This window comes from Ranitomeya variabilis, chromosome 6, assembly GCF_051348905.1.
Source record: "Ranitomeya variabilis isolate aRanVar5 chromosome 6, aRanVar5.hap1, whole genome shotgun sequence".
Taxonomy (NCBI): Eukaryota; Metazoa; Chordata; class Amphibia; order Anura; family Dendrobatidae; genus Ranitomeya; species Ranitomeya variabilis.
In genome coordinates, this window is record NC_135237.1 from 149,086,363 (window position 1) to 149,103,377 (window position 17,015).

Consider the following 17,015-nt stretch of genomic DNA (forward strand, 5'->3'; position numbering starts at 1 on the left):
TGAGCTTGAAGGACTGCATCCATGCAGTTCAACAATGATTCATACAATTTATTAATGAAGTCATCAGGAATAGCAAAGAATGCAGTCCCAGAGCTCATCTAGATTCTTTGGTTTTGTCTTGCAAGCTTCCTCTTTCATCCTAACCCAAACATGCTCAATGATGTTCATGTCCGGTGACTGAGCTGGCCAGTCCTTGAGCACCTTGATCTTTTTTGCCTGGAGGAACTTTGTTGTAGAGATGTATGAGATGGAGCACCATCCTGCTGCAGAATTTGACCCCTGTTATGATTTGGAATATAAGAGGTAGCTAATACTTCTTGATATTTTAGGTTATTGATATTGCCTTCCACCTTGCAAATGTTTTGCACACCCCCATACTGAATGTAGCCCCAGATCATGATCTTTTCACCACCAAATTTAAATGTTTTCTGGGTGTATTTTGGCTCCATACGGGCTCCAGTAGGTCTCCTGCAGTATTTGCGGCGGCTGTGGTGTAATTCTACTGAAGATTCATCAGAGAAATCTACCTTCTGCCACTATTTCAGCGTCCATCTGTTTAGCAGGCTGTGGGACTTAAAAAAAAAAAAACGTGTGGTATTTGCAATTTGCCTTTTGTTTAGTGCTGGCTTCTGGGCACGGATTCAACCATGGAGGCCATTTCGAGACAAAATCCTACAAACTGTTCTAGTTGACACAGGGACATGAGGTGACCAGGCCTGTTGGAGCTCTGCTGCAGTGGAAGAGGGGCTTGCTTTGGATTTTCTAACCAACAAACATTCCTCCTGAGCAGTTGTCTTGTGGGGTCTGCCAGACCTGGGCTTGTCAAACACATCTCCAGGCTCTTCAAATCTTTTTTTTAATTCTTTGTACTTGACGCTGAGACACATTAAAGTTGCCAGCCACCTCTGCAGTGGATCTGGTCTTCAGCCTCTTGATAATCCAGGCTTTGGTCGCAGGGTGGATTTTTGGCATGTTGTCAGAGCTTTTGGCATGTTGCAGTTCAAGTGAAGGTCTGGGGTGCTGGGTTTCTTTTTATACACACACACACACACACACACACACACACTAACTAATTAACCGATCATTTACTGAGCACTAGTGATGAAAGCGTATACTCGTTGCTCGGGTTTTCCCGAGCACGCTCAGGTGATCTCTGAGTATTTGTTAGTGTTCGGAGATTAAGTTTTCATCGCCTCAGCTGAATGATTTACAGCTATTAGCCAGGCTGAGCACATGTGGGGGTTGACTGGTTGCTAGCGAATCCCCACATGTAATTAAGCTGGCTAATAGCTGTAAATCATTCAGCTGCCTTAAACTTAAACTCCGAACACTAACAAATACTCAATCACCCGAGCATGCTCGGCAGGCTCGGACTGGCTCGGAGGATTCTCCGGTGGGCCCAGGCACTGACACCTGCTGGCATACTTGCCAGCAGCTGCCTAGGGCCCCCACTGCTTCAAGGGCCTCCACTGCTCCAGGGGCCACAAGCCAGTGGCTATGGGGCCCCTGAGTCAAGGGGGTCCGCCCTGTGCCAGCCTAGCAGCAGCTGGAGACAGGATCCTGTCCCCGCTGCTAAAGCAAAATCAATATTCACGCTTCTCCACACCCTTATGGGCATGGAGAAGCGTGAATACCATTTATTTTTTTTAATAGCGGGCAGCGTTAGCCGCAGGGTGAGGCTAACGCTGCCTGCATGTAAAGCCCCACCACCGCACCACACACGCACCGTCTGCACAACATACACAGGCACACAGAGTCAGACACACAGTGCAGTTCACCTTCTGGTAGCAGCAGCACATCCCGGCGTCCTGCTTCCTGTCTGAGACAGCCCAGCTGGAAGACATCATTATCCAGCACGCTGTCTCACACAGAAAGCTGCCGACAAAGAAGAGGCTGCAGGTAGGTGAGCTGTGCTGTGTGAGTGTGCCTGCGTGTCTGTGTGTGGGTGTGCCTGCCTGTCTGTGTGTGAGTGTGCCAGTGTCTGTGTGTGAGTGTGCCAGTGTCTGTGTGTGAGTGTGCCAGTGTCTGTGTGTGAGTGTGCCTGTGTCTGTGTGTGAGTGTGCCTGTGTCTGTGTGTGAGTGTGCCTGTGTCTGTGTGTGAGTGTGCCTGTGTCTGTGTGTGAGTGTGCCTGTGTGTGAGTGTGAGTGTGCCTGTGTGTGAGTGTGGCTGCGTGTGTGTGCATGCGTGCGTGAGTGTGCCTGCGTGTGTGTGTTGGTGGGGAAGCACAATGATATTGGTGAGGGATGCAATAGTGCAGGCGATGGGCAATGATGGCGGTGGGGGGAGACAGTGATGGAGGTGATGGGCAATGATGGCGGTGGGGGGAGACAATGATGAAGATGATGGGCAATGATGGTGGTGGGGAGACAATGATGGAGGTGATGGGCAATGATGGAGGTGATGGGCAATGATGGAGGTGATGGGCAATGATGGAGGTGGGAGGCAATGATGGTGGGGAGGCAATGATGGAGGTGATGGGCAATGATGGCGGTGGGGGAGGCAATGATGGTAGGGGGAGGCAATGATGGAGGCAATAGGCAATGATGGTGGTGATAAGCAATGATGGTGGGGGAGGCAATGATGGAGGTGATGGGCAATGATGGCGGTGGGGCAGGCAATGATGGAGGTGATGGGCAATGATGGTGGTGGGGGGAGGCAATGATGGAGGTGATGAAATGGGCAATGATGGTGATGGGCAATGATGGTGGTGGGGGGAGGCAATGATGGAGGTGATGAAATGGGCAATGATGGTGGGGGAGGAGGCAATGATGGAGATGGTGGAATGGGCAGTGATGGGGTGGTGGGGGAGAAGGCAATGATGGAGGTGGTGAGGAGGACAATGATGGGGTGGAGAGGGGCTGCATTACACTTTGTGAGGGGGGCTACATTATATTCTGTGGGGGGACTGCATTCTTCTCAGGGGACTACATTATATTCTGGGGGCCTACATCATACTATATGAGGGGGCTACAGTATACTTTATGGGGGCTGCATTATATTCTGTGGTGAGGCTGCATTATTCTCTCAGGGGACTACATTATATTCTGGGGGGGCTCCATATCACTATATGAGGGGTCTACAGTGTACGCTATGGGGGGGCTGCATTATATTCTGTGGTGGGGCTGCATTATTCTCTCAGGGGGTGACATTATATTCTATGAGGGGGCTACCCCTCTATGATTCTACCCCAACACCTGCTACATAATTAAGACGTGTACTACCTTATATTATACCCTGATATTAGTATGTTTTTCCACACAATTGGTGGTCTTGTATTTCTAGGTAGCTGCATAGTGGGCCCCAAGAATGATTTTCTCTGGTGGGCCCAAGGTGCTCCAGTCCGACGCTGGTGCTCGGGAAAACCCAAGCAACGAGTATATTCACTCATCACTACTGAGCGCAGGTGAGGATGTAAACTAGGATTGGGTGCATTATATGACCAGGCAACAAAACGTTTGTCTTGCCAAAATCTGACCATTCTGTGTCCATTAACTGATCAATATTTCTGCATTGATGGCGATTTATTTTCTTAACCAAAAACACATTTCGCAGGGTTTCAGCTTTCAAAAGAATAATTTATACAACCAATGGATGAATTTAACATCAGGTTATAAGCTTTTATTTGCATAACATGGATAAGCGACAACTTCTGTCAGGGAGTGTATTCATTTCATTAAAGGGGTTTTCCCCATGAACAATGTACATTTTGATACATTCCACAATTGGATGTGTTAAAAAAAAAATGTTCCTGTGCTGAGATAATCTCATAAATGTGCCCCTGCTGTGTACTATGTAATGGCTGTATCTGTCCGTGCAGGAACATGGTCTGATCATACCATACCATAGCTCCTGGGCAGGGGAGGCAGCAAAAGAGTATACAGACAGGACAGAATTGTTTAAAAACAAGCAGCAAAAACTTTACCTCACAGATATAATCAAGCGTGATCCTGTGCGGTGTAATGTCTGTATACTCTTTTGCATCCTCCCCTGCCCAGAAGACCATGTTCCATGCATGGCCAGATACAGCCATTACACATGACATAGCAGGGACATATAGATTATCTCAGCACAGGAACATTTTTATTTTTAAAAAAAATTTTAAACACACCTGATTGTGGAAATCATTTTTTTCCAAGTTATATTGATTAAAATGTACAAGGTTACTGGGAAAACCCCTTCAATGCTCATTCAGACAAGCATATACGGTAAATAGGACATGTACTCTCCATGTCCACCATTGACCCATTATAGCCATTGTGTGCACATGTCCGATTTTCCATGTGAACCTATTGTCCAGGCATGGAATTTAAAAGAAAATAATAATAATAATAATACTAATAATAAACTCCAACATGCACAACTTTTACGGCACAAAAATAAGGCATGCAATGTAAATGCCGTTCCGACCTATCCCACAATGCGGACAAGCACACAGAGCCGTACAATGGATTAGTCACGTGAACAGTTTGCAGAAGTGAGTGGCCTTTTTCCAGTACCACCATCTGATCCCAGCTTTAAGCTCAGTGCATGTTTTTGGCCACTCTGTCTAAAAACATATCCATATGAAAAAATGAAGACATCCATTTTCCATACATTTTTAACTTATCCATTTCCAAATGTTGCTGGAGGAAATAAATTCAAACACCTTGCATCGTTTAGTTTTTAAAAATGGATTATGGAAGAAAAAAAAAAAACGGATAAAAAATAAATAAATAAATAAATAAAATGAATGGAAAACTGATGACACATGGGAGAAAAATTGTCCTGTGTTAAAGGAAACCTGTGAAAACCAAAGGAAACCAATGCATGTTGCCCGCTTCCGTCCCTTCCTCGCACTACTAGGGGTCACTGACATATCTCTCCATATGTATATGCAAGGGAGATACCCGTCAGGCACCTGGAGAAGCTGGCTGGGGTTGGTGCCGATCCAGTCTCTTCATGACTATAGTCTCTTGCTGGACCTTCAAAGTATATTTTTATTTTAGAGAATAAAGTAATACACCTACCTGAAATCATACAGTCAGGCTTTGATCTATGCAGTTTAACAGGATTCCTTAAACCCCTTCGTGTAATAGCCAATTCTGACAGATCAAATTTTTTAAATCTCACCACCGTCACTTTAATGTGGTAATAACTCTGGAACACTTCAACCGCAGTCCGGTGATTCTGAGATTGTTTTTTCGTGTACATCATGTTAAATTTTGGTTAATATAATTTGAGCTCATTTATGAAAATATCGAAAATTTTACCAAAAAATTGATAATTTTGCAATTTTCAAACTTTACCAATTTTTATGTTAGGTATAACTCTGACTTTTAGGGCATAGAATGTAACCCCTTACCGACATCCGCCGTACTATTACCGCGGAGGTCAGATCCCTTGCTTTGATGTGGGCTCCGGCGGTGAGCCCGCATCAAAGCTGGGACATGTCAGCTGTTTGGAACAGCTGACATGTGCCCACAATAGCGGCGGGTGAAATCGCGATTCACCCGCCGCTATTAACTAGTTAAATGCCGCTGTCATATGCTGACAGCGGCATTTAACCGGCGCTTCCGGCCATTGTGCCGGAAATGAGCGCATCGCCGCCGACCCCCGTCACATGATCGGGGGTCAGCGATGCGTCGGCATAGCAACCAGAGGTCTCCTTGAGACCTCTATGGTTGCTGATGCCGGCTTGCTGTGAGCGCCACTCTGTGGTCGGCGCTCATAGCAAGTCCGTAATTCAGCTACATTGGAGCGATCTGATGATCGCTGCTATGTAGCAGAGCTGATCAGGCTATGCCAGCTTCTATTGAGGCTATTGAAGCATGGCAAAAGTAGAAAAAAAAAAAAAAAAAAAGTTAAATCACCCCCCCTTTTGCCCCATTCAAAATAAAACAATAGAAAAAAAAAATAATAATAATCAAACCTACCCATATTTGGTATCGCCATGTTCAGAATCGCCCGATCAATAAAAAAAAAAAAAAAGCATTAACCTGATCGCTGAACAGCGTAGTGAGAAAAAAATTCTAAACGCCAGAATTACGTTTTTTTTGGTCGCCGCGACATTGCATTAAAATGCAATAACGGGTGATCAAAAAAAATGTATCTGCACCTCAATGGTATTATTAAAAACGCCAGCTCGGCATGCAAAAAATAAGCCCTCACCTGATCCCAGATCACGAAAAATGGAGACGCTACGGGTATTGGATCATTGCGCAATTAGTTTTTTTTAGCAGTTTGGAATTTTTTTTTACCACTTAGATAAAACGTAACCTAGACATGTTTGGTGTCTATGAACTCATAATGACCTGGAGAATCATAGTGGCAGGTCAATTTTAGCATTTAGTGAACCTAGCAAAAAAGCCAGTAGAAGTAGTGAACACGGCACTCAGGGCTTCTTGGAGGTGCAGAAGTTAGGTATCCAACCCGTCATATATTAGCAATAAATTACTTGACACTCAGGCGCTCTTATATGCAACGATGAAAGGGGAACAATTCGTTTATTAAGTGCATCCAGTTCAAAAATGTAAACGTTTTCGGTCTAATCACAAGACCTTCATCAGAAACAGTTTTCGAAGTACTTCCAGTACAAAAAACAAGCCCTCACATGGCCATATTGATGAAAAATTAAAAAGTTATGGCTCCGGGAAGGAGGGGAGCGAAAAACGAAAACGCAAAAAGGCAAGGTCTTGAAGGGGGTAAATAACATTTGCCATATGACTACTTTACATCTGCATCATTTTTTAAACATTTTTTTTGCTAGGAAGTTAGAAGAGTTTTTTTTTTTGCCAACAAAAATTACAAAACAATTTTTTTTTTTTTTTTTTTTTTTTTTTTTAAGGACCACATCACACTTGAAGTGATTTTGGGGAGATATATATATATATATATATATATATATAAAAACCAGAACATACCAAACAGATGACACCTCTCCAAAAACTGCACCCTCCAGGGTACTCAAAACCACATTTAAAAAGTTTTATTAACCATTCAAATACTTCAAAGGAATTAAGGAAATGTGGAAGGGAAAGAAAAAACCCAACATCCTACCTTTTTTTATTAACAAAAGTTTACTTTAGTCCTTACCCTTTTACAAGGGTTAAAGGAGAAAATGACATTCCTCCGGAGTACGCAGATACCCCATATGTGGGGAAAAACAACTATTTGTGCACGGCAGGGCCCGGAAGGAAAACCGCACAGTTTGACTTTTTGAACGCAAAAATAGTTGGAATCGAGAGCCAAAGCCATGTTGCGTTTGGAGAGCCCCCCCTGTATCTAAACAGTAGACCCCCCCCCACAAATGACCCCATTTTGGAAACTAGACCCCAAAAGGAATTTATCTAAATGTGTGGTGAGCCCCTTCAACCCACAGGTGCGTCCCAGAAGTTTATAATGTTGAACTGTGAAAATGAAAAAAATGTTTTTTTCCCACAAAAATGTTGGTTTTGCCCCAATTTTTTCATTTCACAAGGGTAACGGAGCAAAATTGACCATACAATTTCTCCCAAGTAGGACGATACCCCATATGTGGTCAAAAACTACTTTTGAGGCAGAGTACAATGCTCAAAAAAGAAGTGCCATACTGGAGTTCAGATTTTGCTGTAATGTTTTGAGGGTGCCATGTCACATTGGCAGAGCCCATAAGGCATCAGAACAGCAGAAACTCCCCATAAGTGATGTCATTCTACAAACTACACCGCTCAATGAACTCATCTAAGGGTATGTGTCCACCTTCAGGATGGCCGGCGGTTTGGACGGAGCTGCAAACCCGCTCCGCCCCCTTCTGTGACGCGATGATACCGGATGTGTTCATTGCACACATCCGGAATCATCGCACCCCACACATAGGGCCCTGTGTTTTACCTCGCGGCGGCGAAGCGTTGCCACAAGGTAAACGGACATGCTGCGATCTTAAAAGACGCGCCATATGTCCGGAATCGCAGGGCCGCCGGGTGCGTGTTACCACGCATAGTGGAGACTGGATTTGATAAAATCCCCTCCACTATGCTGTAACATCTGGACACTGCGTGTTTGACGCTGCGGCTCTGCGCAGTGTCAAACACGCAGCGTTTCCTGAACGTGGAAACATAACCTGCTCAATACACCCTAAGGGTAACACCACATGTGCCTCACAGAAATTTAGACCATTGGGTGGTAAAGAATGAATAATAACATTTTTAATCGCTAAAATGTTGAAATTTCTATAAAATTGGGAACTACTTTTGAGGCACGGTGCAAAACTCAGAATGGACAGAGTGCCATAATTTAGTGCAGATTTTACTGCTATGGTTGGCGGGTGCCATGACCCACTGGGAGAGTGGACTTTGAGGGGCTTATATATAGGAAACTCCCCAAACGTTATACTATTTTAAAAACCGCACCCCTCAAATACTTTAAAAGTATTGCTGGGAAATTTTTTAACCCTTCAGTTGCTACACAGGAATTAATGCAAAGTGGAATGAAAAAAAAATAAATAAAATTTTACCTCTAAAATCCTAGCCCCACATTTCTCACTTTTGCAAGAAGTAACACCAAAAAGTGGACCCCACAGTTTGTTACCCACTTTTGAGCGGCAGCGATACCCCACATATAGTCAAAAAGCTTTTTTTAGACAAACGGCAGGGCTCTGAAGGGAAGGAGCAATATTTGAATTTTGGAACAGAAATTGGCTGAAATAGATTGCAGGAGATATGTCACATTTGCAGGGCCCTTAAAAGCACCCAAACAGCAGAAACCTTCCACAACTGATCCCATTTTGAAAACTACACCCCTCAAGGATTTTATCTGGGGGTATAGTGAGGATTTTGAACTCAAAAGTTACTACAGAGAATTTGATAGCATTAGGTCGTCATATTGAATATGTCATCATTAGTGTTGAGCGCAAGTGCTTGCTACTAGTGATGAACGAGTGTGTTCGTTACTTGAGATTTCCAAGTATGCTCAGGTGTGTTCTCCAAGTATTTTGGGCGTGCTCGTAGATTAGGTTTGTGTTGCCGCATCTGCATGATTTGCGGCTGCTAGACAGCCTGAATACATGTCGGGATTCCCTAACAAACAGGCAATTCCTGCATGTGTTCAGGTTGTCCAACAGCCGCAAATCATGCAGATGTGGTGACACAAACAATCTAAGAGCACACCCAAAATAGTCAGAGAACACCCGAGCATGCTCGGAAATCTCGAGTAACGAGCACACTCGCTCATCACTACTTGCTACTCAAGGGCTGTTAGGGCTTTTAAAAGTAAAAAAAAAAAAAATTACGATATGACGACAAGTGGTCACTACTCAAGTTTTCATCAGTGTGCTTTGGTATGCAAAGAGTATCTCGAGTGTTCAAGTGACGTGCTTGAGTCTCTGCCCCGCATGTTTTACGGCTGTTAGAAAACCAAAACATGGGGCGATTGCCTGCCAAACAATGGCAATATCTGCATTTTTGGGGGGCTGTCTAATAGCCGTGAAACATGTGGGGCAGGGACTTAAGTATGTAATTCGAGCAACCATGATAATCGATGTATTACCAAGCACCCTGATGCAAACGCGAGCAGAGAGAACTAGCGCTCAACACCAATCATATCGTAATAATTTTTTTAACTTTTAAAAACCCTAATACAGTGATCAAAAGGTATCAATAGGAAAAATCCCTAATGTGGCTGGGTGTAGGCCACGTCCGCCAAGAGGAGGCAAAGGGCCAGGAGACACATCAGGAGGGGCCGGGGGATGGCAGAGGTACCGGGGGAAGGGTGGGTTGGGGTCATCATTTCTCTCTCCTTTGACATATATCTTATGGCCCTGATCGTGTTCTCCAAAGTCTCCGCTTCCTTTGATAGTTTCAATCATTTTTACAATGACTGAAAACCTTAAATACTTCCATCCCTCCTGGTCATTTAATAATCGCACAAATGTACAGCTTAGTACATAAGAGCTCTTGCAACTGCGATTAGCCATTCACCTCTATGTCCATCACATCACGAAGACAGATTGCTACTCATTGGAAGTGATATACAATATCAAATTATATTGTGGTACAAGATTAGCAAGAAAAATCGATGGGGATACCTTTCTCCCAATGATGACAAAAGTATTCTCGAAGTGATACCATTATTGGATAACCAAACATATACAGCTCTGGCAAAAATTGAGACCACTGCAAAATGTTCATTTTGTCTGAATTTTTCTCTATATAGGTATATATTTTGGTAAAATGGAAATTGTTCATTTATGCTATAAACTTCTGATAGCATGTCTCCGAATTTCCAAGCAATAAATTTGGTATTTTTTTTCTGACAAAGAAAAATGGTCAAAATAAAAACAAACAGTGCTTTCAGACCTCAAATAGTAACATAGTAACATAGTAACATAGTTAGTAAGGCCGAAAAAAGACATTTGTCCATCCAGTTCAGCCTATATTCCATCATAATAAATCCCCAGATCTACGTCCTTCTACAGAACCTAATAATTGTATGATACAATATTGTTCTGCTCCAGGAAAACATCCAGGCCTCAACCTAATAATTGTATGATACAATATTGTTCTGCTCCAGGAAAACACCCAGGCCTCTCTTGAACCCCTCGACTGAGTTCGCCATCACCACCTCCTCAGGCAAGCAAATCCAGATTCTCACTGCCCTAACAGTAAAGAATCCTCTTCTATGTTGGTGGAAAAACCTTCTCTCCTCCAGACGCAAAGAATGCCCCCTTGTGCCCGTCACCTTCCTTGGTATAAACAGATCCTCAGCAAGATATTTGTATTGTCCCCTTAAATAATGCAAAGAAAACAAGTTCATAATCATTTAGAAACAACAATACTAATGTTTTAACTCCAGAAGAGTTCAGAAATCAATATTTTGTGGAATAACCATGATTTTTAATCACAGCTTTCATGCGTCTTGGCATGCTTTCCACCCGTCTTTCACACTGCTTCTGGCACAAAAATTTCAGCAGTTCTTCTTTGTTTGATGGCTTGTGACTATCCATCATCCTCTTGATTACATTCTAGAGGTTTTCAATGGGGTTCAGGTCTGGAGATTGGGCTGCCCATGACAGGGTTTTGATGTGGTGGTCTGTATTTTCTGGTTAGCCAATACAGAAAATGAATACTCATTGGAAGCAAACTAATTCAAGATGCATTTGATGATCTTTCTTTTGTGCCATGAAAATGTTACATCCCTTAAATAACTTTGCCACATTTTTATGTCATAATCACACACACACACACACTTCAAAACTGCATTAAAAATTTTTTTGGGGGTGTGAGCTGAAGGGGAGGGGGACTTTTCATTGAGCCCAATATGTTAAAAAAAGAAAGTTTTTGTAATCCTGCAAAACCCTAGTAATCATAAGAATGAAATATTATACAACAGTAAAGTTAGCAGAATTCAAAGGAAAATATTTTAAATATTTTGATGTTCCTTCAACACTTACTTCTAATGGAAGATCTGTTTGCAATGCTAATTCCAGGATCTTTGATATTAACATTCCACGGCAGACTTAAAGCAATAGCTCCTCTTTCTTGGACTTTAATACGGGTGACAGTACCATTCTGGCAGAAGGTCCCAATGGAACAGGATGAGTCACGAGAATAAGTGCTGATCTTGTAGCTAACAAGGTCTGGACACAGGCTTGATGGATGTATCTGTCTCAGGGATGGAGTAGGGAAGCCTAGTACAAGGCCATTGTTTGTGGAGGTCAAGATGTTCCAGGTGTAAGTCCGATTTAAGCCTTCTAAGTTTGGAGGCTGTAGACTAATATTCAATGGACACACACGAGAGCTGCAATCTAAATATGACAGGAATCAAACATACAAATCATTTTTAATGTCTGAGCATATTCTTTAAAGGGGTTGCACCAAGGTTGTAAGCTATCCCATATCTTCTGACGGATACCTACCCCTTGAAGGCTGGGGGTCAGATGACTTGGACTCCACCAATCCCAAGAACCAGGGCTCTTCATAGTGTGAATAAAGTGGTGATCGATCATGCACAATACTGCTCCATTCATTCTTAATGGGAAAGTCAAAGACCAGCCAAATGCTATGCTCACCTGTCTCCGATGCTTCCATTATGAAGGAATAGAGCGGAGATGTGCAGTCACCTCTCTATTAACATTCTGAAGAGCACCGGTTCTCTGGATTGGTTAGGAGCCATCAGTTGGACAAGGATTCATCATTGCATTGGGTACAAAATTCAGTAACTACTAGATTTTTATTTTCTTTGAAAGGATCAGTGGCATGCATTAAAGGGAACCGGTCTTGTGAAAAAACACTTAAATAACCTGCAGATTTAGCCCATATCTACAGGTTGTGTTCTGAACCTGCCAGGTGCCAGCACTTTATTCCTTCCAGCAGCATTAGGGTTTCAGTCTTGGGGGCGGAGCAGCTCTTTGTATGGCGTGCGGAGGCTGTAACCACTCCCCCCAGCACTGACTGACAGCTGACTCAGCATTAGACCTGGCTGTCAGTCAGTGCTCAGGTCGCGGATGCTGCCACTGCTCTCTAAACACTGAGCTGTTACTGAACGCACATGGCACCTCCCCTATGACTTAAACCAAAACACTACAGGGGAGGAATAAAATTAATTTCCTATTCCTCAGAACATTATTAACCTGCCAATTAACAGCTTTTTTTCACGGGACAAGTTTTTTTTTTGTTTGTTTGTTTTTTTAAGAGGAGGAGGCCTCTATTTTTTGAAGCTTTGTTTTAAAAGTGAGTAGACCTGTATTAGTAATAATTCTCTTTTTATAGGGCTGCTTATATAGTTTTGATCTGCTTTCAGATGAAGCATAGAGGAATAAAACTAACCAAAGAAGTGAGATTTTGTTTTCAATCACAAACATATAGCAAAGTATGGTCAGATGCAGTAAGTAAGCCAGGAAAAAAAACAACGTATTATAATGTCTAATCAGTGGTCAATCATGTTATTGTATGCAGGCTTGGATTGGCCCACAGGAAAACAGGAGAATCCTCTGGTGGGACCTTGTGCAATAGTGGGGCACCACTCTCTTATATGAGCAGCACGTGGCACAGTATACTGGAATCACTATGTACAGATGAAGGCGGCATCTTTTTCATTTAACAATCTACCCATTTCATTTTTATATAAATCTGTGACTGAGGATAATGTCACTTTTGCATGTAGCTGAAAAGTGGGGCCCTATTGTAGGTTACTGGTTGGCCCTTGGCACCCCAGTCCGACACGGAATGTTTGTGTCATGGTCAACAAATGAGCAAAGAAATGCAACCCAACAGATCAAAATTTGGACAGAATATTTTTCAGTTATCAACTACTTGCATTAAAGGAGTATTTTGTTTGGTCTAATTTTCCTTGTGTGTCATGAACAGATAACTTCTAGATTGTTTGGGACTGTTGTGTGAACGAGCCCTTAGAATGGACAGACAGGGACCGTGCTTGAACACTGCTCCATTTCTTCTCTATTGAGCAGTTGGAACAATGTACTCAAATCATGAAGACAACAACTTTAAGGTGAACGCTATGCAGTCATCTTTATTACTGCTGCACATTTATAAAGTAAAGAAACCTTTTTTTGTTTTTGTTAGTGTGATAGGAGTTGGAGAATTACAGGTTTTGGGTTGATCTATGAAAAATTTAAATTCCTCTCATCTGCTGTTCCTCACCCTATCCACGAGACACAGGCAACATTTATCAATGATATGCGACCAGTAAATGGGAAGAGGACAGGTAACGTTATAGTACACCACAACAGCTAGTCTCTAGAAACTGAATACAATTTGCCAATTTTCTGCTGAAAAGTTCTGGGGAGGGCAGTTACAGGACATTTTTGTTACGCTAGATATTTTGGCTGTTCTCATACATTAGCCGCCCAGATCTCTCAGCAAGAAGAAAACACTGTCTACAATATGCAATCTGGAATTGCCCAAAGTTGAAGACACTGGAGCTGTGAACTCACCAATAGTCCTATTGATTTCCATAATGTAGTACATCTCCGGTGTCTTGCAGCTGAAGGTGTAGTCCACTCTTTTCCCACTGGATACATCAAGACTCAAGTCCTTGCAGTTTGGAGCACAGATAAAACAAGGTGGTGATGGCGTATTTGTACCACGCTTTATAGAGATGGTTATATTGTTTGTAGACTGTAATGAGATGGTCAAAGATTCTGGGAAGAACAGGAGAAACATCTTAGTCTAAATAATTAGAACAATGCAATCACATATTTTACCCAAATTGACTCTTTAATTGGGGAGGGGGATTAAATCATTTCACCATGCAATCTACTTAATAAATGGGGACAAAACTCTGGGACAGCGAAATGGTAAAAACACAAAAATTGCAATTTTAGCAGTGTTTTTTGGTTCCGGTTTTAAGGCTTTCATTGTGCAGTAAAAATGAACTGTCATCATGATTCCGGTCAGATAGGATTGTATCTAGATAGAATGGAGAGGAGGCGAGGGGAGCTCTGCCTCTGGTTCCTCACTCCTATCTATACAGAATCTCAGCAGGTAGCAGCTGTCATCTCCTGTGCCAGTAATGGGAAAGTCCGCCTACACCGAATACAGATTTTACCTCACAATTGAGATTTTTGATAATGACTGCTCAATTTTGGCAGATAAATATGCACATTTTTACAGGATATATTACAAAGTTGCTTATTTTGATGTGAACTATCGATTTATGAAATAAAAAGATTAAAATGACGGTTACGCTTTACAGCTGCATTCAGATCTGGTCACTTAAATCAGGTTCCAACTGTAGATCACAGCTGCACCTGCCCTGTATGGAGCAGGCTCAGCTCCTGCACCTGATGTATGACTTTACTGCTTTACATGTATGTCACATGTCTTGAAGGGATTAAGAAGAGATTGCACAGGATCCAACATGTCCGTTTTAGTAAATACATGTAGTTCTTAAAACGCTTCCCTGTGCTGTTCCTCTGTTATTCCTCCTGGGAACGATGAATAAAGACTGTTGCAATTCCCACTGACAAAATGGTGGTTTTACTCAGTTTGACACCATTAGTACTGATTAGATTGTGTCAGACTCTGCTGAGACGCACCTCAACGACTACAGGAATGGTAAGACCTAGTTGGAATGACAACACAGGTTTCTAAAGAGAAGGTCTCAATTACTTATTTCATAGGGATTAAAAAATGTACTTAAAGAGTAACTAATTATTTTTTTTTCATTTTTATGCAGTACAAATTTTTTACAAATTGTGATTTACGTGCAGAAAGAGCATCCAGAAATCCAGTAAATAATTCTACTACAATATTTCTAAAAATATTTCCAAAAACTTAACATTGGCTACATAAAATAGCAAAGAAACTAAAAAAAAAATAAATTTAATTATTCTTCTCAAATGAATTGAAGATGATTTGCAGCAGCTACCAAACAGTGGAGCTATTGTGTTTCACCATCGTACATCAGGCAGCTTAGTAACTGGTAAGAGCTGGTCAGTGGGGTGCGGAATGTTGGACACCCACCTATTTGATATCAATGATCTATTTTAAAGAATGCAATATACAAGATGGCTGATGGCTGAATGATGCTTTGGCTGTTCATTCGGAAGGCAGCCATCTCGGCTGTCTTCTATAAACAGGAGCACGCCTGTATCTTCTACGATAGCTTATCACCAGGAGAACAAATCGATTTGCAGACTAAAATCTGCCATGTCCATTGACACTTTCCCCAGTAAAACATTGTCTGCGCCCAGTAGACAGTCAAACACTTTGCTATCGGGGTGAGGGAGTGGGGGGTGGGAAGGGGTTTCAGCTACCAGAAGCTTAATCTGAATGGGGATTAAGGATTGGTGATCAATATCATAGTAGTGTGGTTTTTTCAACCAAAAATATACACAAATGAAAAAACAAAAAATGCACACAAAAATACGGTCAAGAATGCGTGTAGACTATGAAGTGTGTTTTCCTCCCACCACTTTGGTTTTTGGTGCACAAAAAAAAACAACCACAACAACAACGACAATGCAGAAAACGTGGCATGTGAACATACCCTCAGTCTCCTCCCTCCCCCTAATATGCAAGACATTTGGCATGCTTGGCATCAGTTTGTCTGTACTACTATTTATTCTACTACAACACTCATACAAGGAACTTTAATAAAAAGAGAATGTAATTATAATCCAGATTTTTGCCTCAAAAGCCTTTGAAGCAAGGACATTCTATTCTTTGCGGATTATCTTACCCATGTATCATTGAGCTCCGCTACGTGAATTCATATTCCGTTATCCCATTTTATATTTGTTTTTATTTATTTGAAATATATAAATGTTATTTTTAAAGGAAAAAAAAAGAATGTAAAAGACAAAAGTGAAACAATCTTGATAAATTCTATGGGATGTTTAATAGCAGATTGTGTTAATACAGTACGTAAGCACTTGCTCCTGAAATGTCACTACACTCTGCATATGGCATCTGCAGCATGTCATTTTATACCTGTAATATGCACCGCAGATTGAAGTCTTTGGTGTACCTGCAGCGATAGCTGAGGTACTCTTCTCTTATACCCCAACACGTTACATGAAGATGGGGGTCCTGGCTGGGTGTGTGGACTTGTGCTATGAAGGTACTACGCCAACGCAGGCCACATGAAACCAATGTTGCCAGTTTTCCAGGAACAGTTGTTTTACAGTTTAATGAGAGAGACCATCATTTAAAACAAAACTTTTTACTGAACAGGAACTTTGTAGGGAGCATATACAGAAGATAGTGGGTAAACAGTCTTGGGATGTTTCCTTTACAACTCATAGCAGTTTAAATTCCTTCATCTTTACTGTTCCTCACCATTTCACCACAACCCGTCTCCACACTACACTTCTGCTTAGGCCGGGGTCACACTTGCGAGTGTGATATGAGAAACTCAGGCAAGTCTCTCGCATTAATACCTGGCACTGACGCCGGTACTCGGGACCGGAGTGTGCGGCTGCATGTATTTCTATGCAGGCTTACACTCCAGTCCCGAGTGCCCGCGGCAGTGCCAGGAATTCATGCGAGAGACTCATGCCAGTTTCGCGCATCACACTCACAAATGTAACCCCGGACTT

At 42.3% G+C, this 17,015-nt stretch overlaps 1 protein-coding gene across 2 annotated transcripts in view; it reads right to left on the bottom strand.

The window, feature by feature from the left end:
- Window positions 1–17,015, bottom strand: part of LOC143782038 (CUB domain-containing protein 1-like) — a 111,731-nt gene that overhangs the window by 32,285 nt on the left and 62,431 nt on the right. For both annotated transcript variants that reach the window (XM_077269109.1, XM_077269110.1), the window contains exons 2-3: window positions 13,908–14,114; window positions 11,406–11,759 (exon numbers count right to left, since the gene is read on the bottom strand). In XM_077269109.1, coding sequence (XP_077125224.1) covers window positions 11,406–11,759; window positions 13,908–14,114 — 561 coding nt within the window. The remainder of the gene's footprint in view (window positions 1–11,405; window positions 11,760–13,907; window positions 14,115–17,015) is intronic.